This window comes from Rhinoraja longicauda, chromosome 5 (assembly GCF_053455715.1).
Source record: "Rhinoraja longicauda isolate Sanriku21f chromosome 5, sRhiLon1.1, whole genome shotgun sequence".
Classification (NCBI taxonomy): Eukaryota; Metazoa; Chordata; class Chondrichthyes; order Rajiformes; family Arhynchobatidae; genus Rhinoraja; species Rhinoraja longicauda.
The window spans coordinates 85,268,923-85,296,598 of record NC_135957.1 but is presented as its reverse complement, the minus strand read 5'-3'; the positions used below and the strand labels follow the sequence as shown (position 1 = coordinate 85,296,598).

General features: G+C 44.3%; 2 protein-coding genes across 6 annotated transcripts in view; one reads left to right on the top strand and one right to left on the bottom strand.

The window, feature by feature from the left end:
* The window catches only part of fig4a (FIG4 phosphoinositide 5-phosphatase a), a 90,232-nt gene extending 87,092 nt beyond the window's left edge, over positions 1-3,140 (bottom strand). For 3 of the 5 annotated variants that reach the window (XM_078399891.1, XM_078399889.1, XM_078399894.1), the window contains exon 1: positions 2,713-3,140. The gene's annotated coding sequence lies outside the window, so the exon portion shown is untranslated. The remainder of the gene's footprint in view (positions 1-2,712) is intronic. The other 2 variants (XM_078399890.1, XM_078399892.1) reach the window with 2 other exon arrangements.
* A 226-nt stretch (positions 3,141-3,366) lies between these two features.
* The window catches only part of ak9 (adenylate kinase 9), a 135,749-nt gene continuing 111,439 nt past the window's right edge, over positions 3,367-27,676 (top strand). The window contains exons 1-7 of the mRNA XM_078399888.1: positions 3,367-3,370; positions 16,138-16,201; positions 16,292-16,344; positions 17,241-17,337; positions 21,649-21,761; positions 24,217-24,390; positions 27,485-27,607. Of these exons, the coding sequence (XP_078256014.1) occupies positions 16,342-16,344; positions 17,241-17,337; positions 21,649-21,761; positions 24,217-24,390; positions 27,485-27,607 (510 nt within the window). The 5' untranslated portion in view covers positions 3,367-3,370; positions 16,138-16,201; positions 16,292-16,341. The remainder of the gene's footprint in view (positions 3,371-16,137; positions 16,202-16,291; positions 16,345-17,240; positions 17,338-21,648; positions 21,762-24,216; positions 24,391-27,484; positions 27,608-27,676) is intronic.

Sequence of the window (27,676 nt, the reverse complement as noted above, 5' to 3'; positions counted from 1 at the left end):
AACAGACTGCCAGTGGTGGTGGTGACAGTAGATACGATTGAAGCGTTTAAGAGGCTTTTAGATAGGCACAGGGATATGCAGGGAGTGGAGGGTATGATCATGTACAGGCAGATGAGATTAGTTTAACTTGACATCATGTTCAGTGCAGGCACTGTGACCTGAAGGGCCCGCTCCTATCCTGTACACGCTCCTATCCTGTACAATTCCCAGCAACCACACCATTTCTGCTTTTCTTTTGTTGACATTTACACAAGTGGTCCTCTTCCTCAGTGGAGGACAGGGGATGTGCACCTCACAGACGGTGGGGGAGGGGTGAGAGGTTGTGTACCCCACAGAGGGTGGGGGAGGGAGAAGGGTTGTGTACACTACAGAGGGTGGGGTAGGGGAGAGGGGTTGTGTACCCCACAGAGGGTGGGGGAGGGAGAGGGGTTGTGTACACTAGAGGTGGGGGAGAGAGAAGGGAGAGGGGTTGTGTACACTACAGAGGGTGGGGGAGGGGAGAGGGGTTGTGTACACTACAGAGGGTGGGGGAGGGAGGGGGAGAGGGATTGTGTACACTAGAGGTGGGGGAGAGAGAAGGGAGAGTTGTGTACACTACAGAGGGTGGGGGAGGGGAGAGGGGTTGTGTACCCTACAGAGGGTGGGGGAGGGGAGAGGGGTTGTGTACACTAGAGGGTGGGGGAGGGGAGAAGGGTTGTGTACATTACAGAGGGTGGGGGAGGGGAGAGGGGTTGTGTACACTACAGAGGGTGGGGGAGGGGAGAGGGGTTGTGTACACTACAGAGGGTGGGGGAGGGGAGAGGGGTTGTGTACACTAGAGGTGGGGAAGAGAGAAGGGAGAGGGGTTGTGTACACTACAGAGGGTGGGGGAGGGGTTGTGTACACTACAGAGGGTGGGGAGGGGAGAGGGGTTGTGTAGACTACAGAGGGTGGGGGAGGGGAGAGGGGTTGTGTACACTAGAGGTGGGGGAGAGAGAAGGGAGAGGGGTTGTATACACTACAGAGGGTGGGGGAGGGGTTGTGTACACTGCAGAGGGTGGGGGAGGGGAAAGGGAGAGGGGTTGTGTACCCCACAGAGGGTGGGGGAGGGAGGGGGAGAGGGATTGTGTACACTAGAGGTGGGGGAGAGAGAAGGGAGAGGAGTTGTGTACACTACAGAGGGTGGGGGAGGGGAGAGGGGTTGTGTACCCTACAGAGGGTGGGGGAGGGGAGAGGGGTTGTGTACACTAGAGGGTGGGGGAGGGGAGAAGGGTTGTGTACATTACAGAGGGTGGGGGAGGGGTTGTGTACACTACAGAGGGTGGGGGAGGGGAGAGGGGTTGTGTACACTACAGAGGGTGAGGTTGTGTACCCTACAGAGGTGGGGAGGGAGAAAGGAGAGGGGTTGTGTACATGACAGAGCGTGGGGGAGGGGTTGTGTACCCCATAGTGGGGGGGAGGGGTGTACCCCACAGTGGGGGGGGGGGGGTTGTATCCCACAGTGGGGGAGGGTGTACCCCACAGTGCGGGGGGGGGTACCCCACAGTGGAGGGAGGGTGTACCCCACAGTGGGGGGAGGGTGTACACCCCACAGTGGGGGGAGGGTGTACACCCCACAGTGGGGGGAGGGTGTACACCCCACAGTGGGGGGAGGGTGTACACCCCACAGTGGGGGGGAGGGTGTACACCCCACAGTGGGGGGGTGGTGTTGTGTACCCCACCGTTGGGGGGGGGGGGGTTGTGTACCCCACAGTGGGGGGGTTATGTATCCCACAGTGGGGGGGTTATGTATCCCACAGTGGGGGGGTTATGTATCCCACAGTGGGGGGGTTATGTATCCCACAGTGGGGGGGTTATGTATCCCACAGTGGGGGGGGGGGGTTATGTATCCCACAGTGGGGGGGGGGGGGGGGGGGGGGGAAGAGGGATGGGGGCACAGTTTGAATGGGCGCGCGGCACCAACTGCCGCCGCGCGAGCCCCGGCCAGGCAGCCAGCGGAGAGCGGCCTCGGTCACCGCGCTCCCCCTCACCTACTATCACCACCTCAGTCCACCCACACTATCACCCGATCCCACACCGCCGGGTGGGGCAGCAACTGCCCCACACACTGACACTGTCTGACTCTGAGAAAGGAGAGAGTGGGAAGGGAAGGAGGGGAGGGGAGAGTCCGCCATCACCGCCCGCTTCCTCACAGTCACCGGCGAACAGGCCGCGAGATCTCCCTCACGGCGGCTGCTGCCACCACCCTCCCTCCCACCCTCCCACCATCCCCATCCACCGCCGAGTGGGACAGTAACTACAAACACTGACGCCGGCGGCAGAGGCTGAGCCTCCCTGAGGGGAGAGAGTGGGAGGGGGAAGAGTCCGCCATCACCGCCCGCTTCCTCACACACCGGCGAACAGGCCCTTTCACGGCTGCCCGCGACAGTAACTGCTCCAGACACAGCCTCCCTGAAGGAAGGAAGGGAGAGAGAGAGAAAGAAAGAAAGAAGGGGGGGGGGGAAGAGAAAGAAAGAAAGAGGGGGGGGGGGAAGAGAAGGGAAGGACGGGGGAGGGAGAGAGCCTAAGGGAAGAGGGAAGTGTCCGCCATCACCCTCACGGTCAGACAGGCCGTTAAATCCCCCCTCACGGCCACCAACCGCGCGGGAAACCGGCAGCGCCTCTTCTAACAAACAACCCCCCCACCCCCACCCCACCCCACCAAAAAAAAACCTCTCCTCAAAAGCAGATTACCGTCCAGCGATAGTTTAAACTCATCCCCACGATGAAGTCTGTCGGCATGCTGGCGCACAGGAAACTCCTCGACGGCGAGCAGTCCGACAAGGGGGGGCTGGCCGTCTTACGGGTCCCCGCTCATGAGAGCAACCTGTGTCAGGTAGGGAAACGCAACCTTCCCCCTCACTGCCACGGCAGCGGGAGAGGGAGAGAGAAACAACAACAAATAAAATAAAACACACCGGTGGCACGCTCGGTGCAAAATCACACATCTTTACTAACCTAACTCGCACTTTGGCTTTTTTTTTTCTCGTTTATTATATTGTTTACCGAGTACTATATTTACATATTCTGTCGTGCTGCAGCAAGTGATAATTTCAATGTTCTATCTGAGACGTACGACAATAAAACACTTTTGGCTCTTGACCTGACGTAAGTGCTTTGCTTTAAAAATGAAAGTGGGGAGAGTAAAAAAAAAAAAAAAAAAGGGGGGCTGCTCCAAGTATCTGTAGTCCATATAATTGAGGGCGGAGTCATCCTCGAACTACAATTCCCAGGTGCCAGTGCGCCTGCACAAGGACTTGTTTCGCGTCTGGTTGCACAGTTTCTATAGCTACCGACTCCAAAATCTCTGCAACGCGTATTTTGGAAGAGGGGCGAGCAACCAGGACAAGTTGTAAGTTAACAAAACGGCAGAATGCACATGATCTGTAATTCCAATTTTTGCACTATTGTTGGACGATATAGACATTGGACAATGTTGTGTGAAACGTAGGCAGTTAGCTGTGTGTATATTCACAAAATGCTGGAGTAACTCAGCAGGTCAGGCAGCATCTCGGGAGAGAAGGAATGGGTGACGTTTCGGGTCGAGACCCTTCTTCAGACCAGCATCTGCAGTTATTTTCTTATATATAGCTGTGTGTATACTCTGTGTACATTTTGCAAAAGTTAATAGACTAAATCTTGTTTACTTGTGGGATATTCATGGTAATGGTACTGTGTGAACAAACATGCATTATTTATCTTTTACTCTATTGCATATAGAGTCAAAGGATGTACATCTTGAATAAAAAGATAATTACACATAATAAATCGGCTAAAGATCAAATTAGGTAAATGAGTTTATTCATGTAGTATTTTAATAAGATATTAATTAAATGTCAAATCAAAGGTTTTGATTAAACAAACTTATATGAACACATTTTGATTGATATTGCATATCACATTTCATGTTTTACAAATAGGAGTCACTGAATTTAAGTATGAGTAAATAATTGGTTGGCTAGAATAATGGAAGATTTGTGTCCTCCAACATTAGAAATGTCATTCTGCAGCGATGGGGCTTTGCTCTAGTCCTTTTCCGTATTTTGTTAACTACAGTGCTTTGCGTAGCTTTCATAATTTCGAACTGAAGTCAAAGTCATATTCCAGCCTAAATAAAATGAGTTGGTAGAACTTTATTATAAGTTCCTACTTGCCAATTTTGATATACTTGCAAGCCCACACAAAGAAAGGTATAAAAGCAATCATGGAATCAAAGCCCCCAGAGCGGGTGAATCAAGAACCAAAGAACATAGGTTTAAGGTGAAGGGGGAAAGATTCAATAGGAATCAGGGGCAACTTTTCATTCAAAGTGTGGTGGGTATATGGAACAAGCTGTCAAAAGAGATAGTTGAGACAGGTTCTATCACGACATTTAAAAGACATTTGGACAGGCACATGGATAGGAAAGGTTTAGAAGGATATGGGCATACACTGATCGGTATGACTAGTGGAGGCAGGGCATCTTGGTTGGCGTGGACGTTGGGCCAAAGGGCCTGTTTCCATGCTGTATAACTATGCATTCACCCTATCAACTCCCCTTATGATCTTATACGCCTCTTTTAGAACACCCCTCAGTCTCCTACATTCCATAGAATAGATTGCTAGCCTGCCTGACCTCTACCAATATAGCTAAGTCCTGGCAACATCCTTTCAAAATCTTCTCTACAATTTGACGTGATCATAGCCTTTAAAAAGAAAGTGGGTTTCCTCCCACATTCCAAAGACGTGCAGTTTTGGAGATTAATTGGCTTCTGTAAATTGTCCCCAGTGTGTAGGATAGAACTAATGTATGGGTGATTGTTGGTAGGTGCAGACTCGGTGGGCCTGTTTCCAAGTGTATCTCTAAACTAAATACAACATAGAGCATAGAACCGTACAGCACAGGAATGGGCCCTGCAACCCACAATGTTTGTGCCAAACATGATACCAAGTTAAGCTGATCTCATCTGCCTGTGCATGATCCATATCCCTCTATTCCCTGCACTTCCATGTGCCTATCCAGAAGCCTCTCAAATACCATTATTGTATCTACCTCTATCATCATCCCCGGCAGTGAGTTCCCGGCCTCCACAACACTGTGTGAAAAAAGCTTGCCCTGCACATCTCCATTAAACCTTCCCCTTCTCACTTTATAGCTATGCCCTTGAGTGTGGGACATTTCCACCCTGGAGAAAAAGGTTCTGACTGTTCACCCTATCTGTGCCTCTCATAATCTTATATACAGTGCCCTCCGTAATGTTTCAGACAAAGACCCATCATTTATTTATTTGCCGCTGTACTCCACAATTTGAGATTTGTAATAGAAAAAAATCACATGTGGTTAAAGTGCACATTGTCAGACTTTATTAAAGGGTATTTTTATACATTTTGGTTTCACCATGTAGAAATTACAGCTGTGTTTATACATAGTCCCCCCATTTCAGTGCACCATAATCTTTGGGACACATGGCTTCACTGTGTTTGTAATTGCTCAGGTGTGTTCAATTGCCTCCTTAATGCAGGTATAAGAGAGCTCTCAGCATCTAGTCTTTCCTCTAGTCTTTCCATCACCTGTGGAAACTTTTATTGCTGTTTATCAATAGACAATAGACAATAGGTGCAGGAGGAGGCCATTCGGCCCTTCGAGCCAGAACCGCCATTCAATGTGATCATGGCTGATCATTCTCAATCAGTACCCCGTTCCTGCCTTCTCCCCATACCCCCTGACTCCGCTATCCTTAAGAGCTCTTTCTAGCTCTCTCTTGAATGCATTCAGAGAATTGGCCTCCACTGCCTTCTGAGGCAGAGAATTCCACAGATTCACAACTCTCTGACTGAAAACGTTTTTCCTCATCTCAGTTCTAAATGGCCTACCCCTTATTCTTAACCTGTGGTCCCTTGTTCTGGACTCCCCCAACATTGGGAACATATTTCCTGCCTCTAACGTGTCCAACCCCTTAATAATCTTATACGTTTCGATAAGATCTCCTCTCATCCTTCTAAATTCCAGTGTATACAACCCTAGTCACTCCAGTCTTTCAACATATGACAGTCCCGCCATTCCGGGAATTAACCTAGTAAACCTACGCTGCACGCCCTCAATAGCAAGAATATCCTTCCTCAAATTTGAGACTAAAACTGCACACAGTACTCTAGGTGCGTTCTCACTAGGGCCCTGTACAACTGCAGAAGGACCTCTTTGCTCCTATACTCAACTCCTCTTGTTATGAAGGCCAACATTCCATTGGCTTTCTTCACTGCCTGCTGTACCTGCATGCTTCCTTTCAGTGACTGATGCACTAGGACACCCAGATCTCGTTGTACGTCCCCTTTTCCTAACTTGACACCATTCAGATTATACTCTGCCTTCCTATTCTTACCACCAAAGTGGATAACCTCACACTTATCCACATTAAACTGCATCTGCCATGCATCCGCCCACTCACACAACCTGTCCAAGTCACCCTGCAACCTCATAGCATCTTCCTCACAGTTCACACTACCACCCAGCTTTGTATCATCTGCAAATTTGCTAATGGTACTTTTGATCCCTTCATCCAAGTCATTAATGTATATTGTAAATAGTTGCGGTCCCAGCACCGAGCCTTGCGGTACCCCACTAGTTACTGCCTGCCATTCTGAAAGGGACCCATTTATCCCCACTCTTTGCTTTCTGTCTGTCAACCAATTTTCTATCCATGTCAGTACCCTACCTCCAATACCATGTGCTCTAACTTTGCCCACTAATCTCCTATGTGGAACCTTGTCAAAGGCTTTCTGAATGTCAAGGTACACCACATCCACCAGCTCTCCCCTGTCAATGTTCCTAGTTACATCCTCAAAGAATTCCAGAAGATTAGTCAAGCATGATTTCCCCTTCGTAAATCCATGCTGACTCGGAACAATCCTGTTACTATCCAAATGCTCCGCAATTTCGTCTTTTATAGTTGACTCCAGCATCTTCCCCACCACTGATGTCAACATGAGGACCAAAGTCAAAGAAGCCATTATGAGACTAAGAAACAAGAATAAAACTGTTAGAGACATCAGCCAAACCTTGGGCTTATCAAAATCAACTGTTTGGAACATCATTTAAAAGAAGAAAGAGAGCACTGGTGAGCTCACTAATCACAAAGGGACTGGCAGGCCGAGGAAGACCTCCACAGCTGATGACAGAAAAGTTCTCTCTATAATAAAGAAAAATCCCCAAACATCTGTCCGACAGATCAGAAACACTCTTCAGGAGTCAGGTGTGGATTTGTCAATGACCATTGTCCGCAGAAGACTTCATGAACAGAAATACAGAGGCTACACTGCAAGAAGCAAACCACTGTTTAGCTGCAAAAATAGGATGGCCAGGTTACAGTTTGCCAAGAAGTACTTAAACAAGCAACCACAGTTCTGGAAAAAGATCTTGTGGACAGATAAGACGAAGATTAACTTATATCAGAGTGATGGTAAGAGCAAATTATGGAGGGGAGAAGGAACTGTCCAAGATCCAAAGCATACCACCTCATCTGTGAAACACGGTGGTGGGGGTGTTATGGCCTGGGCGTGTATGGCTGCTGAAGGTACGGGCTTACTTGTCTTCATTGATGATACAACTGCCGATGGTAGTAGCATAATGAATTCTGAAGTGTATAGACACATCCTGTCTGCTCAAGTTCAAACAAATGCCTCAAAGCTCATTGGCCGGCAGTTCATTCTACAGCAAGACAATGATCCCAAACATACTGCTAAAGCAACAAAAGAGATTTTCAAAGCTAAAAAATTGTAAATTCCTGTGGCCAAATCAATCACACGATCTGAACCCAATTGAGCATACCTTTTATATACTGAAGAGTAAACTGAAGGGGATCCCAAAACAAGCATAAGCCAAAGATGGCTGCAATAGAGGCCTGGCAGAGCATCACCAGAGAAGACACCCAACAACTGTTGATGTCCATGAATCGCAGACTTCAAGCAGTCTTTGCATGCAAAGGATATGCAACAAAATACTAAACATGACTACTTTCATTTACATGACATTGCTGTGTCCCAAACATTATGGTGCCCTGAAATGGGGGGACTATGTATAAACACTGCTGTAATTTCTACATGGTGAAACCAAAATGTATAAAGATGTCCTATATTAAAATCTGACATTGTGCATTTAACCACATGTGATTTTTTTTTCTATTACAAATCTCAAATTGCGGAGTACAGAGGCAAATAAATAAATGATGGGTCTTTGTTCCAAACATTATGGAGGACACTGTACCTATCAATTCCCCGCCTTAACCTCTGCCGTTCTATCCAACCTCTCCCTGGAGCTGAAATCCTCTACTGCGGGCAGCATTCTGATTAACGTCTTTTGCACTCTCTCCAAAGCCTCCATGTCTTTCCTGTAATGGGGCGACCAGAACTGTACACAATATTCCAAATGCGACCTAACAGAGCTGTATCGTTTTCCTGACTCTTATATTCAATGCTCGTAGCAATGAAGGCAGCATACCATTCACCTCCTAAACCACCCTATCTACTTGTTGCCCCCTTCATTGAGCTTTGAACTTGGGGACTCCAAGATCCCTCTGCACATCAATGCTGTTCAGGGTCTTGCATTAACTGTATACTCTGCCTTGAAGCATTAAAATTAGCTGTGAATTGACTTGAAGCTGTGTATTGGCCCATCCATGCCCCACCTCGTTTTCTTTCATTTCACTTTTTCCTGGATTATCATCAGACTCGGGGCACATGTCTTTCATTCTAACATCTAATCACGTATTTAACAGATTTCTATTGGATTCTCTTTCAATTGCCAGACATTCATTTCCAATAGCCAATTATGTCAATCGTCTTTAACATCAATAAACCATTTCTGTTCAATACGTACCTGTCAATAATCTGTATATTTAGACTTTACTTTAGACTTTAGAGATACAGCGAGGAAACAGGCCCTTTGGCCCACCACGTCCTTGCCGACCAGCAATCACCCTGTACACTAGCACAATCCTACACACTAGGGACAATTAACAATTTACATAAGCCATTAACCTACAAACCTGTACGTCTTTGGAATGTGGAAGGAAACCACAGCACCTGGAGAAAACCCACGTGGTCACATGGAGAACGTACAAACTTCGTGCAGACAGCACCAGTAGTCAGAATCGAAGCCAGGTCTCTGGCACTGTGAGGCAACAACTCTATCTTTGCATTACTGTGCCGCTCCTTTCAGGCCAGTGTCAGATCAGTGGACACTTCGGTCCTGACTGGGATTTCAACTACATCTTGGTGCTTGGTGCATTAACATAATCCTTCTCTCTGCTCCATCACATTCAATATTGTTCATTATAATGGAAAAAAAATCATAAATCGATGACTACTGCAAAGAGTCAATTGTGTTATAATGAAAATTTATAAATGTTCATGCATCAGGAGACAACTGTATACATCTCTTTAACATATTATATAATTCAGATAAATTATTGAATTTGTTACTTTTCAATACAAAAATAATTTGCGCAACAGTTATTATTTCTACCAATAGAATGTCGACGACATGGAAACAGCAAAACATAAGCTGCCACCACTGGTGTTCACTGATATAATTGATGAAGATGAAGCCGAGAAAGAGTATTTGATGTCAAAACCTATGTGTTTCTTCATTATTGGAAAACCAGTAAGCAATTAAAATTATACCAAGTAATACTGAGAGGTTCATTAAACTGTGTTTATGGTAATAATTTTAAGCATGATTGATTGTGTTTTAGAAGTTGGTCACTTTCCGCATCAGCAGTAATTAGTTGACACTCAGACTCCTTTGTTTGACTGCTCTGGGCCTGTATTCACTGCAGTTTAGAAGGATGATAGGGGGCTCTCATTAAAACCTACCGAATAGTGAAAGGCCTGAATGCAGTGAAGATGATGTTTTCACCAGTGGGAGAGTCCAAGACCAGAGGGCACAAAAGGATGTACCTTTAGAAAGGAGATGAGGAGGAATTTCTTTAGCCAAAGGGTGGTGAATCTATGGAATTCATTGCCACAGACGGCTGTGGAAGCCAAGTCATTGGGTATTTTAAAAACGGAGATTGATGGGTTTTTGTTTAGTAAGGGTGTCAAAGGTTACGGGAAGAAGGCAGGAGAATGGTGTGGAGAGGGAAAAAAGAAATCACGATTGAATGATGAAATAGACTTGATGGGCCGAATGAGGAATGATGTAATAGGAACCAGAGGGAAATGTTTAAAAAAAAAGGCGGCACGGTAGCGCAGCGGTAGAGTTGCTGCTTTACAGCGAATGCAGCGCCGGAGACTCAGGTTCGATCCTGACTACGGGTGCTGCACTGTAAGCAGCAGCAGCAAGCAGCACCAAGCTGTGTTGCTTGGGAAGTAGTGTGTGGGGATTGTGTGGGGATTGTGTGGGGATAGTAAGGAGTAAGACCTGTGTGATCTCCCGGACAAGTTTCGATCGCCTAGCTTGGGGTCGGAGAGGAATTTCCCGGATTTTTTCCCAAATTGGCCTGGGTTTTTTAATCCGGTTTTTCGCCTCTCCCAGGAGATCACTCAGTTCTTTTGGGTGGGCGGTTGGAGCGGTTGGAGTAGCGGCCGGGCGGTAGGTTTAGTAACCGAGCACGGGGCTTTGTTTAGAGAGTATGAGTGCCAGGGCAGTTTTTTGTTCTGGGTGTCGGATGTGGGGAATCTGGGAGTCTGATAGTCTTCCAGACATCCACATCTGCGCCAGGTGCGACGAGATGGGGCTCCTAAGGGACCGTATTAGGAACCTGGAGCGGCAGATTGATGACCTCCGTCTGGTCAGGGAGAGTGAGGAGATTATAGATAGGAGTTAGAGAGGTGGTCACTCCTAGACCACGGGAGGTAGACAAGTGGGTCACTGTTAGGGGGGGCAAGGAGCAGAGGCAGGGACTAGGGAGTACCCCGGTGGCTGTACCCCTTGGAAATAAGTACTCCTGTTTAAGTACTGTTGGGGGGGACAGCCTACCTGGGGGCAGCGACGGTGCCCGGGCCTCTGGCAAGGAGTCCGGCACTGTTGCTCAGTAGGGTAGGGAAAGGAAGAGGAGAGCGATAGTAATAGGGGACTCTATAGTGAGGGGGTCAGATAGGCGTTTCTGTGGACGCAGTCGGGAGACCCGGATGGTGGTTTGCCTCCCTGGTGCCGGTGTCCGGGATGTGTCTGAGCGTGTTCAGGATATCCTGAAAGGGGAGGGAGAGGAGCCAGAGGTCGTGGTACATATAGGTACCAACAATATAGGTAGGATAAGGGAAGAGGTCCTGAAAGGAGAATTTAGGGGGCTAGGAAGAGAGTTAAAAAAAAGGACTTCCAAAGTAATAATCTCAGGCTTACTGCCTGTGCCACGCGATAGTGAGAACAGGAATGGAGTGAGGTGGAGGATAAATAAGTGGCTGAGGAACTGGTGCAGGGAGCAGGGTTTCAAGTTTCTGGATCATTGGGACCTCTTCTGGGGGAAGTATGACCTGTACAAAAAGGACGGGTTGCATCTGAACCTGAGGGGAACCAATATCCTGGCGGGGAGATTTGCTAAAATAATTGCGGAGACTTTAAACTAGTACGGTTGGGGGGAGGGACTCAAACACAGATAGCTAACAGGCAGTGTGTGAGGCAGGAGGCAGAAAAGGGAAACACTCAGACCCAATATGTAGGAGAGAAAGAAGGGAAAAGAAATAAACTGAGAATAAGAAATGATGGGTCCCTTAAATGTGTATATTTTAATGCTAGGAGCATTGTAAGAAAGGTGGATGAGCTTAGAGCCTGGATTGACATCTGGAAGTATGATGTTGTGGCGATCAGTGAAACATGGTTGCAGGAGGGTTGCGATTGGCAATTAAATATTCCAGGATTTCATTGTTTCAGATGTGATAGAATCGGAGGGGCAAGAGGTGGGGGTGTTGCATTGCTTGTCAGGGAGGATATCACAGCAGTGCTTTGGCAGGACAGACTAGAAGGTTCGATTAGGGAGGCTGTTTGGGTGGAACTAAGAAATGAGAAAGGTTTAGCAACACTTATAGGGGTGTATTATAGACCGCCAAATAGGGAACGAGAATTGGAAGAGCAAATATGTAAGGAGATAGCAGATATTAGTAGTAAGCACAGAGTGGTGATTGTGGGTGATTTCAATTTTCCGTATATAGACTGGGAATCGCATTCTGTTAAAGGGCTGGATGGTTTGGAGTTTGTAAAATGTGTGCAGGATAGTTTTTTGCAGCAATACGTAGAGGTACCTACCAGAGAAGGGGCAGTGTTGGACCTCCTGTTAGGAAATGAGATGGGTCAGGTGACGGAGGTATGTGTTGAGGAGCACTTTGGGTCTAGTGATCACAATGCCATTAGTTTTAATATCATTATGGAGAAGGTCAAATCTGGACCAAGGGTTGAGATTTTGGATTGGAGAAAGGCTAATTTTGAGGAGATGAGAAAGGATTTAAAAGGAGTGAAATGGAAATTTTTGTTTTATGAAAAGGATATAATAGAGAAATGGAGGATATTTAAAGGTGAAATTTTGAGAGTACAGAGTCTTTATGTCCCTGTTCGGTGGAAAGGAAAGAATAATAATTTGAAAGAGCCGTGGTTTTCCAGGGAAATTGGACACTTGGTTCGGAAAAAGAGGGAGATATACAATTATTTACAAGCGGCAGGAAGTAAATGAGGTTCTTGAGGAATATAAAGAATGTAAAAGGAAATTTTAAGAAGGAAATTAGAAAAGCGAAAAAAAGATATGAGGCTGCTTTGGCAAGTAATGTAAAAGTAAACCCCAAGGGGTTCTACAGATATGTCAATAGCAAAAGGACAGTGAGGGATAAAATTGGTCCATTAGAGAGTCAGAGTGGTCAGCTATGTGCTGAGCCGGAAGAAATGGGGGAGATATTAAACAATTTATTTTCTTCGGTATTTACCGAGGAGAAGGATATTGAATTATGTGAGGTAAGCGAAACAAGTAGAGTAGTGATGGAAATTAGGAGGATTAAAGAAGAGGAGGTACGGACACTTTTGAAAAATATAAAAGTGGATAAGTCTCCAGGTCCTGATAGGATATTCCCTAGGACATTGAGGGAAGTTAGTGCAGAAATAGCAGGGGCTATGACGGAAATATTTCAAACGTCATTAGAAACGGGGATGGTGCCGGAAGATTGGCGCATTGCGCATGTTGTGCCCTTGTTTAAAAAAGGTTCTAAAAGTAAACCTAGCAATTATAGACCTATTAGTTTGACGTCTGTGGTGGGAAAATTAATGGAAAAGATACTTAGGGACAATATATATAATTATTTGGATAATCAAGGCCTGATTAGAAACAGTCAACATGGATTTGTGCCTGGAAGGTCATGTTTGACTAATCTTCTTGAATTTTTTGAAGAGGTTACCAGGGAAATTGATAAGGGCAAGGCTGTGGATGTTGTCTATATGGACTTCAGTAAGGCATTTGACAAGGTTCCACATGGAAGGTTGATTAAGAAGGTTAAATCGTTGGGTATTAATAGTGAGGTTGCAAGATGGATTCAACAATGGCTGAATGGGAGATACCAGAGGGTAACGGTTGACAATTGTATGTCAGGTTGGAGGCCAGTGTCTAGTGGAGTACCCCAAGGATCTGTGTTGGGTCCACTGTTGTTTGTCATTTACATTAATGATCTGGATGATGGTGTGGCAAATTGGATTAGTAAATATGCAGATGATACTAAGATAGGTGGAGTAGTTGATAGTGAGGTAGATTTTCAAAGTCTACAGAGAGACTTGGGCCTTTTGGAAGGGTGGGCTGAAAGATGGCAGATGGAGTTTAATGCTGATAAGTGTGAGGTGCTGCATTTTGGTAGGACAAATCAAAATAGGACGTACAGGGTAAATGGTAGGGAATTGAGGAATGCAGTGGAACAGAGGGATCTGGGAATAACTGTGCATTGTTCCCTGAAGGTGGAATCTCATGTGGATAGGGTGGTGAAGAAGGCGTTTGGTATGCTTGCCTTTATAAATCAGAGCATCGAGTATAGAAGTTGGGATGTAATGTTAAAATTGTACAGGGCATTGGTGAGGCCGAATCTGGAGTATGGTGTGCAGTTCTGGTCGCCAAATTATAGGAAGGATGTCGACAAAATAGAGAGGGTACAGAGGAGATTTACTAGAATGTTGCCTGGGTTTCAGCACTTAGGCTACAGAGAGAGGTTGAACAGGTTGGGTCTTTATTCTTTGGAGCGTAGAAGGTTGAGGGGGGACTTGATAGAGGTTTTTAAAATTTTGAGAGGGACGGACAGAGTTGACGTGGGTAGGCTTTTCCCTTTGAGAGTGGGGAAGATTCCAACAAGGGGACATAGCTTCAGAATTGAGGGACAAAGGTTTAGGGGTAACATGAGGGGGAACTTCTTTACTCAGAGGGTGGTGGCTGTATGGAATGGGCTTCCGGTGGAAGTGGTGGAGGCTGGCTCGATTTTATTATTTAAGAGTAAATTGGATAGGTATATGGATAGGAGGGGATTAGAGGGTTATGGTCTGAGTGCAGGTAGATGGACTGGTAGGGCCGGACAGGCCTGTTTCCATGCTGTAGTTGTTATATGTTATATGTTATATATGGACATAATTTGGAAAGACAGATACCTGTCTATATAAGGTCCCACAGTTGACAGTGCATGTCAAAGCATGTCAAAGCAAAAACCAAGCAATGAAGACGAAGGAATTGGCCATAGATCTCTGAGACAGGATTGTGTCGAGACACAGATCTGGGGAGGGTATAAAACAATTTCTGCAACATTGTAGGTCCCGAAGAGCACAGTGGCCTTTGTCATTTTTAAATGGAAGAATTTTGGAACCACCAGGACTCTTCATAGATCTGGCCGCCCGGCCAAACTGAGCAATCGAGGGGAGAAGGGCCTTGGTCAGGGAGGTGACCAAGAACCCGATGGTCACTCTGACAGAGCTCCAGAGTTCCTCTGTGAAGATGGGAGAACCTTCCAGAAGGACAACTTCCAGAAGGACAACTATGACTGCAGCATTCCACCAATCAGGCCTTTATGGTAGAGTGGCCAGACGGAAGCCATTCCTCAGTATAAGGCACATGGTAGCCCGCTTAGAGATGGCCAAAAGGCACCTAAACAAGATTCTCTGGTCTGATGAAACCAAGATTGAACTCTTTAGCCTGAATGCCAAGTGTCACGTCTGGAGGAAACCAGGCACTGCTCATCACCTGGCCAATACCATACCTACAGTGAAGCATGGTGGTGGCAGCATCATGCTGTGGGGATGTTTTTCAGCGGCAGGAACTGGGAGACTAGTCAGGATTGAGGGAAAGATGAACGGAGCAAAGTACAGAGAGATCCTTGATGAAAACCTACTCCAGATCGTTCTGGACCTCAGACTGGGGTGGAGGTTCACATTCCAACAGGACAACAACCCTCAGCACACAGCCAAGACAACGCAGGAGTGGCTTCGTAACAAGTCTGCGAATGTCCTGGAGTGGCCCAGCCAGAGCCTGGACTTGAACCCGATCGAACATCTCTGGAGAGACCTGAAAATAGCTGTGCATCGATGCTCCCCATCTAACCCGACAGCTTGAGAGGGCCTGCAGAGAAGAATGGAAATTACCCAAATACAGGTATGCTAACTTGTAGCGTCATACCCAAGAACACTTGAGGCTGTAATCGCTGCCAAAGGTGCCTCAACAAAGTACTGAGTAAGGGGTCTGAATACTTATGTAAATGTGAAATTTCAGTTATTTCTGTTCAATTACTTTGCAAAAATTTCTAAGCACCTGTTTTCGCTTTTTTATTATGGGTTATTGTGTGTAGATTGGTGATTAAAAATGGATTTAATCCATTTTAAAATAAGGCTGTAATGTAACAAAATGTGGAAAAAGTGAAGGGGTCTGAATACTTTCTGACTGCACTGTAAACAAATAATGTGTAGGGAGGAACTGCTGATGCTGGCTCACACCGAAGATAGACACAAAATGCTGCAGTAACTCAGTGGGTCAGACAGCATATCTGGAGAGATTACAAAATAAATAATGTTTGTATTTGAAATAAATATTATCCAAATCTGACAGAAAAGATTTTTGTTATATCAAGTAACATAGCATAAAATAGGTTTGTGAATCAGAAATGAGTAGATCCTGAATCATAAATATCAATTTTGTATTTTTGCAGTGCATTGGAAAAAAAACTCTCGGCAAAAGCTTAGCAGATGCATGGAAGTCAATATTAATTGAACGTAAGTGTAAGATTAAATTTTGTTTTACAGGTATAATGTTTGAATTTTCCAAATATTTGTAATCACTTATAGTTGATATTTTGATTATAGCTCAGGAACTTGTAGAACAGAACATTACCGAAAACACAGAACTTGGGAAAATGGTAAACAAAAAAATTATTGTATTGTTTGGCACTAATAAGGCATGGGTAGAGATATAGAGTTATTACAGTAAACGAGTATGCCCTTCAGTTTGCGGTCCACATCGGCTGTTTTGCAGAGCAATCTAATTTGTACCATTCCATTGTTTTTTCTCTATATCTCTGAAAATTATTTTCTGCCAAGTTCTATTCAATTATGTTTTTAAAAATCTGATTACTTTCACTACCAGTGAAGTTCAGATCTGATCCACCTTGCATTGGTAAAACTATTCACCACATTCTCTCTCTTATGTCTTTTGTCCTTCATTTAAAATATTCTTTGAACAATGCACCAATGGAACAGGTTATCTTTATCTTGCCTGCCTGAGCCCATCATCATTTTGCACACCTCTATCAAAATCATTTTGCTGAAAGGAAAAATAAATCACTTAAAAAATTGTAAGTTCAAATGTATTTCACATGTAGCTGGGGTAATTGACTCTCACTGAAACTTCACATAGTTTTAAGAATAAAATGAAAACTGAAAAACACAATTATTTTGTTCCATTGTTTAGTTCTAACAAAAGAGAACATCATTGATATACTAAAGCATGTTTTTTCCCTGAAAGCTTATTACTAAGAGTGAAAGAGGTGTATCCTGTATCATCTATAAGTGTGGAAGTATGTATGTAACACTTGTCTGACTTTACCACCTTTGCGAATCATATTTTGTGCCACACAACCGTTTTATTTTGAATTGCAATCATATTTTGACATTCATTCCCATTTATAAACTCCGCTCCGAAGAATAATAACAATTCTGATTGGATTGAGTTAAAATTCATCATGTTTTGCTATAGTTGTATAAGGACTGCTCAACTTTATCAAAAAACAGTTTAATAATGCACATTTTCCTACAGTTTCACGAAACTCTACTTAGGGGTGAGACTATCTATGAAGAGCTAATAATTAATTTGATGTTTGAAAAACTCCGCTCTCCAGAAGTTAGTCATCGTGGTGAGTAGAACTCCAAGAAACTTAATTCATATCGAAGGTAGACACAAAATGCTGGAGTAACTCAGCGGGCCAGGCAGCATCTCGGGAGAGAAGGAATAAGTTTTGTTTCAGGTCAAGACCCTTCTTCAGACTAATGTCAGGGGAGGGGGCGGGGGCGGGACAAAGATAGGATGTAGACGGAGACAGGATAACTAGTAGGAGAACTGGGAAGTGGGAGGGGATAGAGAGGGGAAGCAGGGACTACCTGAAGTGGGAGAGCGAGTCTGGGTCAAAACGTGGTCATAGAGTTGAAGGGCAGGAGAATCACAGAGGGGGAGCAGTGAGAGAGCATGTTGCTAAACACTTGTCGAAGAGAGGAGGAGAACTTCTTCAAAGTAGACATACCTTGAGGAGAATTTGCAGTGGAGCGGCAAGATGTGTAAGAAAAAAAACTGCAGATGCTGGTTTAAATCGAATCCTCTCTCCACCATCGATGCTTTGATGAAGACAGGTTCATGAATCCTCAACCTTCCTCTTCTAAAGTCAACAATCAACTCCTTGGTCTTAACGTTGAGAGCAAGGCTGTTGTTCTGGCACCATTCAATCAGATGATCAATCTCCCTCCTATACTCTTACTCATCATGGCCCGTAATTCATCCAATACTGATTGGCTCATCGGTGAACACTCGTCGAAGATAGGAGGAGAACTTCTTCAAAGTAGACATACCTTGAGGAGAATTCGCAGTGGAGTGGCAAGATGTGTAGGAAAAAAAACTGCAAATGCTGGTTTAAATCGAATACTCTCTTCGACGAGAGTTTAGCAACATGCTCTCTCACTGCTCCCTCTCTGTGATTCCTCCTGCCCTCCAACTCTATGACTAGGTTTTGACCCAGACTCGCTCTCCCACTTCATGTAATCCCTGCTTCCCCTCTCTATCCCCTCCCCCTTCCCAGTTCTCCTACTAATCTTCCTGTCTCCATCTACATCCTATCTTTGTCCTGGCCCCTCCCCTGACATCAGTCTGAAGAAGGGTCTCGACCTGAAACGTCACCCATTCCTTCTCTCCTGTGATGCTGCCTGACCCGCTGAGTTACTCAAGCATTTTGTATCTTCCTTCGATTTAAACCAATATCTGCAGTTTTTTTTCCTTCACAACTTAGTTCATATGATATTTTTAACATATGAATCATCCTAAGGATCTTCAGAGGAGAAAAATAAATGAACAACAAGCTATGTAGGATAGTTAACAAACAGTTTTATCCATGAGTCATTTTAGTCACCCATACACTAATTCTATCCATAGAGAAATTGAGTGTCATTTTGAAAAAGGCTTTAAAAGCAGGAAAGGTATAGAGTTCAAAGCTTGAATGAATTCCAAAAATAAGCTAAGAATATAACATTGGAATTAGAAGATCAAGAGTCAGATCAAGAGTCATGTGTGTTTACTTATCATCATATATACCGAAAATGGAAAATTGACATTTTTACTTGCAGCAACACAATAGGTCTGTAAACATGGTACTCACTGATAACAATAAACAAGAAAAAAACACAATATTAGCGTAAAACAAAAGCCCAAGTGTATGTAACCGAGCCAGTTCATAATTCATAGTTTCGTTGGTGTTTATAGTGTTCATGAGTCAGAAAGCTGTTGGGAAGAAGCTGTTCCTGAATCTGAAGGTCCCTTTTTTTCAGGCTCCTATATCGTCTTCCCTACAGCAGGAGTGACATGAGAGCGTGGCCAGTATGGTGTGGGTCTTTGATGCTGGCTGTCTTTTTGAGCAGCACATCTATAGATCCCTTTGATAATGGGGAGATCAGTGCCTGTGATGGACGGGGCAATTTCCACAGCTTTTTCTAATCTCCTTCGTTCCTGGACATTTGAACTGCTTAACCAGGTTATGATCCAACCAGTCAATATGATCTCTACCATACATCTGTAGAGGTTCAAACGAGTATCTAACAACATACTGAATCTCCTCAATCTTCTGAGGAATTGAGGGCATTGATGGGCCTTGTTTATGATTGCATCAATGTGCTGGGCCCAGGACAGGTCTTCAGAAATATGCACGCCTGGAACAAAGTAGTTGCCTCTCTCCACCATCGACACTTTATTGAAGACAGGTTCATGGATCCTCAACCTTCCTCTTCAAAAGTCAACAATCAGCTCCTTGGTCTTAACGTTGAGAGCCAGGCTGTTGTTCTGGCACCATTCAATCAGATGATCAATCTCCCTCCTATACTCTTACTCATCATGGCCCGTAATCATGTTCCCAATGTTGGGGGAGTCCAGAACAAGGGGCCACAGTTTAAGAATAAGGGGTAGGCCATTTAGAACTGAGATGAGGAAAAACCTTTTCAGTCAGAGAGTTGTGAATCTGTGGAATTCTCTGCCTCAGAAGGCAGTGGAGGACAATTCTCTGAATGCATTCAAGAGAGAGCTAGATAGAGCTCTTAAGGATAGCGGAGTCAGGGGGTATGGGGAGAAGGCAGGAACGGGGTACTGATTGAGAATGATCAGCCATGATCACATTGAATGGCGGTGCTCGCTCGAAGGGCTGAATGGCCTCCTCCTGCACCTATTGTCTATTGTCATCCAATACCGATTGGCTCATCGGTGAATTTAGAGATGGAGCTGGAACTATGTCTTGCTACACAATCATGCGTCTAGAGTGAGTAGACCGAATGATCAGAGAATGTATAGAAGGCGGCTAGCAGGAAAAGGTTGCAGAAATAGAGCAGGTATGGCCATTGAATAAATTTGTTTGAAAAATGTTAAAGGAAATTATCAATTTGCAGCTGGGATTAAAAGGTGCCCAGATCTGCTGGGTTTCCATTATATTGTGCATGGGAATAAAAAGTGCCACCCCTCCTGCTGTCAAAACTCTTACACAGGGCAGATTTAAGACAAATTCTACCAATTCCCTTTTCTCCACCTTCATATCTAGCTAACCTTGTTGCTACTTAGAATTTCAATTAAGGTAATTGGGATGAAGCACTTGCACAGTAGCAGAGAAGGTTGGTGATGTGTCTCAGAGATCAGTTTGCGATCACTTTGCGATTAGTGGTTTACATTAACGATTTATTTGAAATATGCAACGCATGCTTAAGTCTGCAGATGACAATAAAGTAGGTGGTATCACAAGCAGTGAAGAGAGTTATCAAAAATTACAGTAGAATGACTATCAGCTGGGCAAGTGGGCTGAAGAATGGCTATTGGAGTTCAAATCAGGTATGTGTGAGGTGTTGCATTTTGGGGGTTCAAACAAGGGCAGCACCTTTACCCTGGGAAGTGTTGTAAAGCAGAGGGAGCAACTCTGCATTTGTACTCCTAGATCCCTCTGCTCTACAACACTTCACAAGGGTATTCCATGGAACATCTTGGTCAGCATGGACGAGTTGGGCCGAGGGAACTGTTTCAGTGCTAAAGGGTTGGCTAATAAGAGAAGATGGGGCCCAGGAGGAGGCTATGGGTTCGCAGGCCATAGCAACAACGGAGCTAAGGTCAAAACAGATTTCATAGACCTTCTCCAATGCTTCTTACTTCAATAGATAGGAATGAAGGAAAAAAAATAGCTAAAGTTAAGCCCTTTATATACTGAGAAATTATATTGGTGAATAAACAAATATCAGAATGATATCGTTGACGTTCTTTGATTCTTAGTTTAAAACAAAGAATTTCACTGTCCCTGTGTACATGTGACAATAAAGTAACATTGAACTATTATCTGATTGAATGGAGGAGCACACACTAGAGGCTGATAGGCCTATTCCTTTTAGACAATAGACAATAGGTGCAGGAGTAGGCCATTCGGCCCTTCGAGCCAGCACCGCCATTCAATGTGATCATGGCTGAACATTTCTTATGTTCTTACTTGAAATAGCCAATCTTCTTTTGCAAACCAGTCCCATTGGGCGCTTGTCATATACCCAGCAATTACAGAAACAAAACTATGTCAAATTTAATTTCTAACTGCCGTCGCCACTGGTCCCCCTCCTCTTGGACTCCCCCGGACTGCCTTCTACCCTCTTTGGACCTTTTCATTTCTAACTGCCCTCTCTCCTGTGTCAAATTCATACTTGATATAGATAGCGAAACTTCTTTCCGAAAGTTTCAGTAATTCTTATTGTGGAAGTAAATGAAAGTATGCAACAATAAATGATGCAATGTCTTCAATAGGTCTGGGACCCCAATGAATATGTACTAAATATATTTAATTACTTATTTTGCTCATTTAAAAAATATAAAGAGGAAAAATGAATACTGAGTACAGCAATAAATGTAAGCAACTTTGTGCATAATTTTAACAGTGTATGATAAATCGTTATAGGCTATGTTTTGTGTGGATATCCTTCTTTGTCTGAAGAATATTTGGGAATTCCAGAACAAATAGAGGTCATAGAAAATCTTAATTTACAACCTGACTTCATTATCAACATTAAGGTAAAATTATTTAGTTATTAACTTTACCATAATAAACACAATTAAATCTTATGGTAACATATATTGTTGTGTTTGTTAAGTTGCAAAATTGTGATAAAATTCTCTGAAAGATTATTAAATATGATAAACACTTGAATCATTGGATATTCAGTCATCAATTAGCTATCATCAAGCTCAACAATCTCAATCAAATTTTGGCACAAATTTAATTTTACCACCTGATTTGATTTTATCACCTCCTTAACATTTTCCCTTTCTAGCAATATGCAGCACAAAATTATTATCAAACTTAGAAAGCTCACCCTGAGATAACCTAATCCAACAAATTGTGAGGCCTAGAGATCATTGATGTGCTGGAAACAATCAAAAGTAATGAAGGTCCAATGGTTCAATGGTACTTTATTGTCACATGTACTGAGGCACAGTGAAATTAATTTATGTATACAGTCCAGTACAAGTATCACTTGTACTGAACTGTATTCAAAAGCACTTAGATACAGATAATAGTGTAGGAATTAAATGATGTATAACACATATTTAGGTTTTGATTAAATGTTTTGATTATGTTCATTAAAATCCGAGCTGGATCGCACTTAAACAGCCCCACTGTGTCAGTGCTGACCATTAGGCCTACCTAACTAATCCAACTTGCACTAATTCTATATTCCTGTCTAACTTGCTCATTCAAGAACCTGTCCAGATACCTCAGAAATGCTTTTAATGTTCCCGCATCCATCTCCTCTGGCCGGTTATTCCAGATTCCAACTACCTTTTGTGAAACATATACCCCTCAAATCCCCTTTACACAACCTTCCTCTCAATTTAATGCCTATGTCCTTGAGTTTTGGACACCCCTGCCAAAGAAAACAGACTTTGGTTATTTACCATATCTGTGCATCTGATCATTTATATGCCTCCATTATGTTACCTCTCAACTTCCTTTGTTTCAGGGAATACAGACCACGCCTGTGACCAATCGCTGCTTATAACTCAAATCCTGCAATCCAGGCAACATCCTTGTGAATCTTTTCTGCACCCTCTCTAGCTTAACTCTACATCTTTCTTGTAGAATGGTATTCCCAAACTGCACACAATAATAATAATAATAATAATAATAATAATAAACATTTATTTTTTATAGCGCGTTTCCAAATGCTCAAAGACGCTTTACAAAAACAGTCAAGACATAAAAACAAACAGACAAACTATCCTGACGGAGAAGCGGCGAACAAATAGCGCCAGCGTCCTCTCACGTCAGGGTCCGGCAGTAGACAATAAAGAACACAAGACACACAATTACAATTTTTAACACAAACAGCCATCACAGTGATTGCTCCAGGCACACCCTCACTGTGATGGAAGGCAAAGAAAAGTCTTATCTCCTCCTCATTCTTCTCCCGTGGTGCCACGAGGCGATCGAGGCTCCCGACTTTTGAAGCCCCCACCGGGCGATGGAAAGTCCCAGGGCCGAGCCGAGCTGGAGGCCGCCAACTCCACGGTGTTAGGCCGTAGCACGAACGGAGACACAACACGGCATCTCCGTTGAGGAGGAGATTAGAAATAAAGGTTTCCCCCACCCCCCCACCAACCCCCACATATACAGAGTTAAAAATAAATCAAAAGAAACGTTTAAACGATAACAAAGACAAAAACAAAAAAAAGACAGAGAGACTGCCGGTGAGCCGCAGCTGCAGAACGCAGCCACGCCCCCTTCTGATACACAAATTGTGGTTGAATCAGCATTTTGTACTAATGTAAACCATGAAATCTAATTCTCATGCTCAAGGCCTTGGCTGATGAAGACAAGCATAGCATACTTCAAATCACAGTGGCGCAGCTGGTAGTGCTGCTGCCTCACAGTGCCAGAGACACGGGTTCAATCGTGACCTTGCGTGCTGTCTCTGTAGTTTGCATGCGCTCCCTGTGATCATGTGGGTTTCCTCTGGGTGTTCCAGTTTCCTCCCACATTCCAAAGACGTGCAGTTTGTAGGTTAATTGGCTTCTATAAATTGATGCTAATGTGCAGGGAATGCATGAGAAAGTAGGATAACCTAGATCTAGTGTGAACGGATGATCGATGGTCGGCATTGACTCGGTGAGCCGATGGGCCTGTTTTCAAACTGTATCTTTTAATCAATCACAAAATATCAACCTACTCACCATCCTGCCTATCTGTGCTGCTGCTTTCAGGGACAATATACATGTACCCCTCGATCTCTGTTCAGTAACATTCCCCAGGGCCTTGCCTGTCCTGTCCTGGCTTAACTTCCCAAAATGACTGCATATTTCCTGCCATGGTTTAACTTCCCAAAATGTAATATTACTTCATGTCAACACATAAGTAAGAGAAGGAATTTAAACAATTGAGGCATGCTTAAAATTTAATCTAAGTTAGAATGATTATGAAAGGTAGAGTCAATATATTTTTTAAATGTTCTTTTGAATTTATTCTTAGTGTCCTGATCGTGACTTGTGTGATCGTGTGTCTGGACAACGTCAAGACCCTGTAACTGGGAAGATCTATCAACTAGAAGAATGGAATCCAGACAAGATAGAGCCAGAACCAAAGAAAAAAGAGAGTGAGGAGGAGGAGGTTGAAGAGGAAGAAGCAGTTGAAGAGATGGAAGAAGTAGGCTTGTTGTTTCTTTAATATATTATTCTTTTATAGGATGTGTGCGATAATGCAAGGACAACATTTATTGCTATCTCCAATTACCATTGGAACGATTGTTCGGTGCCTTCTCAAACTGGTGCAGTTTGTGATGCAGATGTTCCCACAGGCTGTTGGCTGGTCAGTTGCAAGGTTTTGATCAACAATAGATTTTCTGACCTGGGTATTATGTGACACCTGGGTCAAGCAGCAGGTGATGGTGCTCCAAAGAGGCAGAGGTATAGTCAAATGACCCTTGGTGTATTTTGTAGATGGTTCAGATTGCAGCCACTGTTCATGAGTGGCGAGAGAATCAAAGTCTAGGATTAAAGAGGAACGCTTCTTTTTGGCATTCATTGAATGGATTGTCAAAGAAGACACACCAATGCCTTTACTTCCTTAAGAGACTGAGGAAATGCACCATAGAAAGCATACTGTCGGGTTGCATCACAGCTTGGTCTGGAAACAGCTCCGCCTAAGACCATAAGAAATTGTAGAGAGTTGTGGATGTAGCTCAGTCTATCACACAGACACGGGGGCAGCATGGTGGCACAGCGGTAGAGTTGCTGCCTTACAGCGCCAGAGACCCGGGATTGATCCTGACTATGAGTCACAGATTGTTGTCTGTACGTTCTCCCTGTGACCATGTGGGTTTTCACCAGGTGCTCTGGTTTTCACCCACACTCCAATGACGTACAGGTTTGTAAGTTAATTGGCTTCTGTAAATTGTCCCTAGAGGATAGTGCTAGTGTACAGGGTGATCGCTGGTCGACATGGACTCGATGGGCCGAAGGGCCTGTTTCCTTACTGTTTCGCTAAAGTTTAAAATAAAGTCTAAATATACAGACTATTGACATAAGCACCTGTTGAACAAAAACAGTTTATTGATGTCAAAGACGATTGACCTAACTGGCAATGAATGTCTCGTAATTTGTAAGAGAATGTTATCCCCATGAGTGCATCATGTGCTACAAAAGGCAGAGATGTTATAATGGAGAGAACGGAAATCTGTTAAATGTGATTAATTAGCTTGGTATACTTGTAAATTGTCCCTAGTGTGTGTAGGATAGTGTTAGTGTGCGGGGATCACTGGTCAGCATGGACAAGGCGGGCCGAAGGGCTTGTTTCCACGCTGTATGTCTAAACTAAACAAACCTAACAGATGAATGCAAGTGTGCCAAATGCCTAAACAGCTAATGTATGGAAGAGGCCATCCATGTGAGTGCTCAGGAAAAGGCGTAAAATTTGCAAACGTGTTCAGCCTGAAATGCCAAATTGATGATCCATCTCGGCTTTCCCTGAAATCCCCAACAACATAGACTTGTTCTTCAGACAATATGATACAGTCCAAATGATATTAAGAAATGGGATGCAGCAGAGGCTAATAGATTAGACAACATTCTAGCTATAGTACTAAAGATCGATGCTGCAGAACTAGCTGTGCCTCCAGTTAAACTCTTCCAATCGTTCACCCTCTGTGTTAGAGTAGAGTGTTCACACAGAGGGTAGTGGGTGTATGGAACGAGCTGCCGGAGGAGGTGGTTGAGAAAGCAATCAGCAACATTTAAAAGACATTTGGACAGATACATAGGTAGGAAATGTTCAGAGGAATATGGGCCAAATTCAGGCCAAAGGGACTACTATAGATGGGGCATCTTGTTTGGCAAGGACAACTTGGGTTTGCTTCCGTGCTGCATGGCTGTGATTCTAATACAACATTAGCATCAATATTCACAATAAGGGTCTCGACCCGAAACATCACCCATTCCTTCTCTCCAGCGATGTTGCCTGGGTTACTCCAACATTTTGTGTCTACCTTCGATTTAAACCAGCAGCTGCAGTTCTTTCCTTCACAATAAGGAAAACTGCTCAGGTATGATTTGTTCACAAAAAACTTGCCCACAAATCAACTGCTCAGCAATCAGTAAAATGTCATAGTCAGAGTCATAGAGTGATACAGTGCGAATAAAGGCCCTTCGGCCCAACTTGCCCACACCGGCCAACATGTCCCAGCCACACTAGTCCCATCTGCCTGCATTTGGTCCACATCCCTCCAAATCTGTCCTATCCATGTACTTGTCTAACTGTTTCTTAAACGATGGGATAGTCCCAGCCTCAACTACCTCCTCTGGCAGCTTGTTCCATACACCCACAATCCTTTGTGTGAAATTGTTGGAAGTAATGTAATTTACCAGTGCTGGTACTAAAAGCTACACACCAATGTCCACTGAACTCCTCCAACAATTTGTTTTTTGTTCCACATTATAGTAAATGCTCATGGTCAAAATATTACTGTTCGACAGCACCTCATATTTCGCTTGGGCAGCTTACAGCCCAGCGGTGTGAACATTGACTTCTCTAACTTTAGATATCTCCTCTGTCCCTCTCTTCCCCTCCCCCTTCCCAGTTCTCCCACTGTCTTCACCTACATCCTTTCTTTGTCCCGCCCCCACCATCAGTCTGAAGAAGGGACTTGACCCGAAACGTCACCCATTCCTTCTCTCCGGAGATGCTGCCTGACCTGCTGAGTTACTCCAGCATTTTGTGATACCACTGTTTGATTTTACTTTCCTGCAGTTTTATCCAGGGTCTACTCGTGCATCAAAGCTTGAGACATTTCTAAAATACTAGACCAAGTGGACCCGTTGGGCCCAAACCACTCCTGCATTGGTGCAGCACCCTCTCCTTCCCTACTCCCCCTCCTCTCTCCCCCACCTCTCTGCCCACTACCCCCTCCCTTCCCACCCTCCCCCCCCTCTCCCTCCCCCCCTCTCCCTCCCCCACTCTCCCTCCCCCACTCTCCCTCCCCCCCTCTCCCTCCCCCCCTCTCCCTCCCCCCTTCGCCCCCCTCTCCCTCCCTCCCCCTCACCCCCCTCCCCCTAAATATAACACTGATTTCAATGAAACTTCTTCCATCGGACCATGGGATGACGGTGAGAAAAGTGGGCCTAAAATTGTTGCGTTATCGTGTACTGTTTTGGCTGTAGTTCAGAAATAAGTGAACAAACGAGAGTTTTAGTATATAGATATAAATATATTTTGTCAAAATAGTTTGTCAAAATTTCTCCCTTAGGAGGAGAAAGCAACGATAACCCCAGAAATTATTGCACGTTTGGTGAAGAGACCTGAAGATCTTCCCGGAACTTTTGAAAAACGAGTGGCACTCTATAAAAACAAAATGCTGAGGCTTCTAGAGGTATGGAATCATTTCATGCAAATCTCGCTGGTTTGCCTGTGCTGTGGAATCACCATAGAAACGAATGAA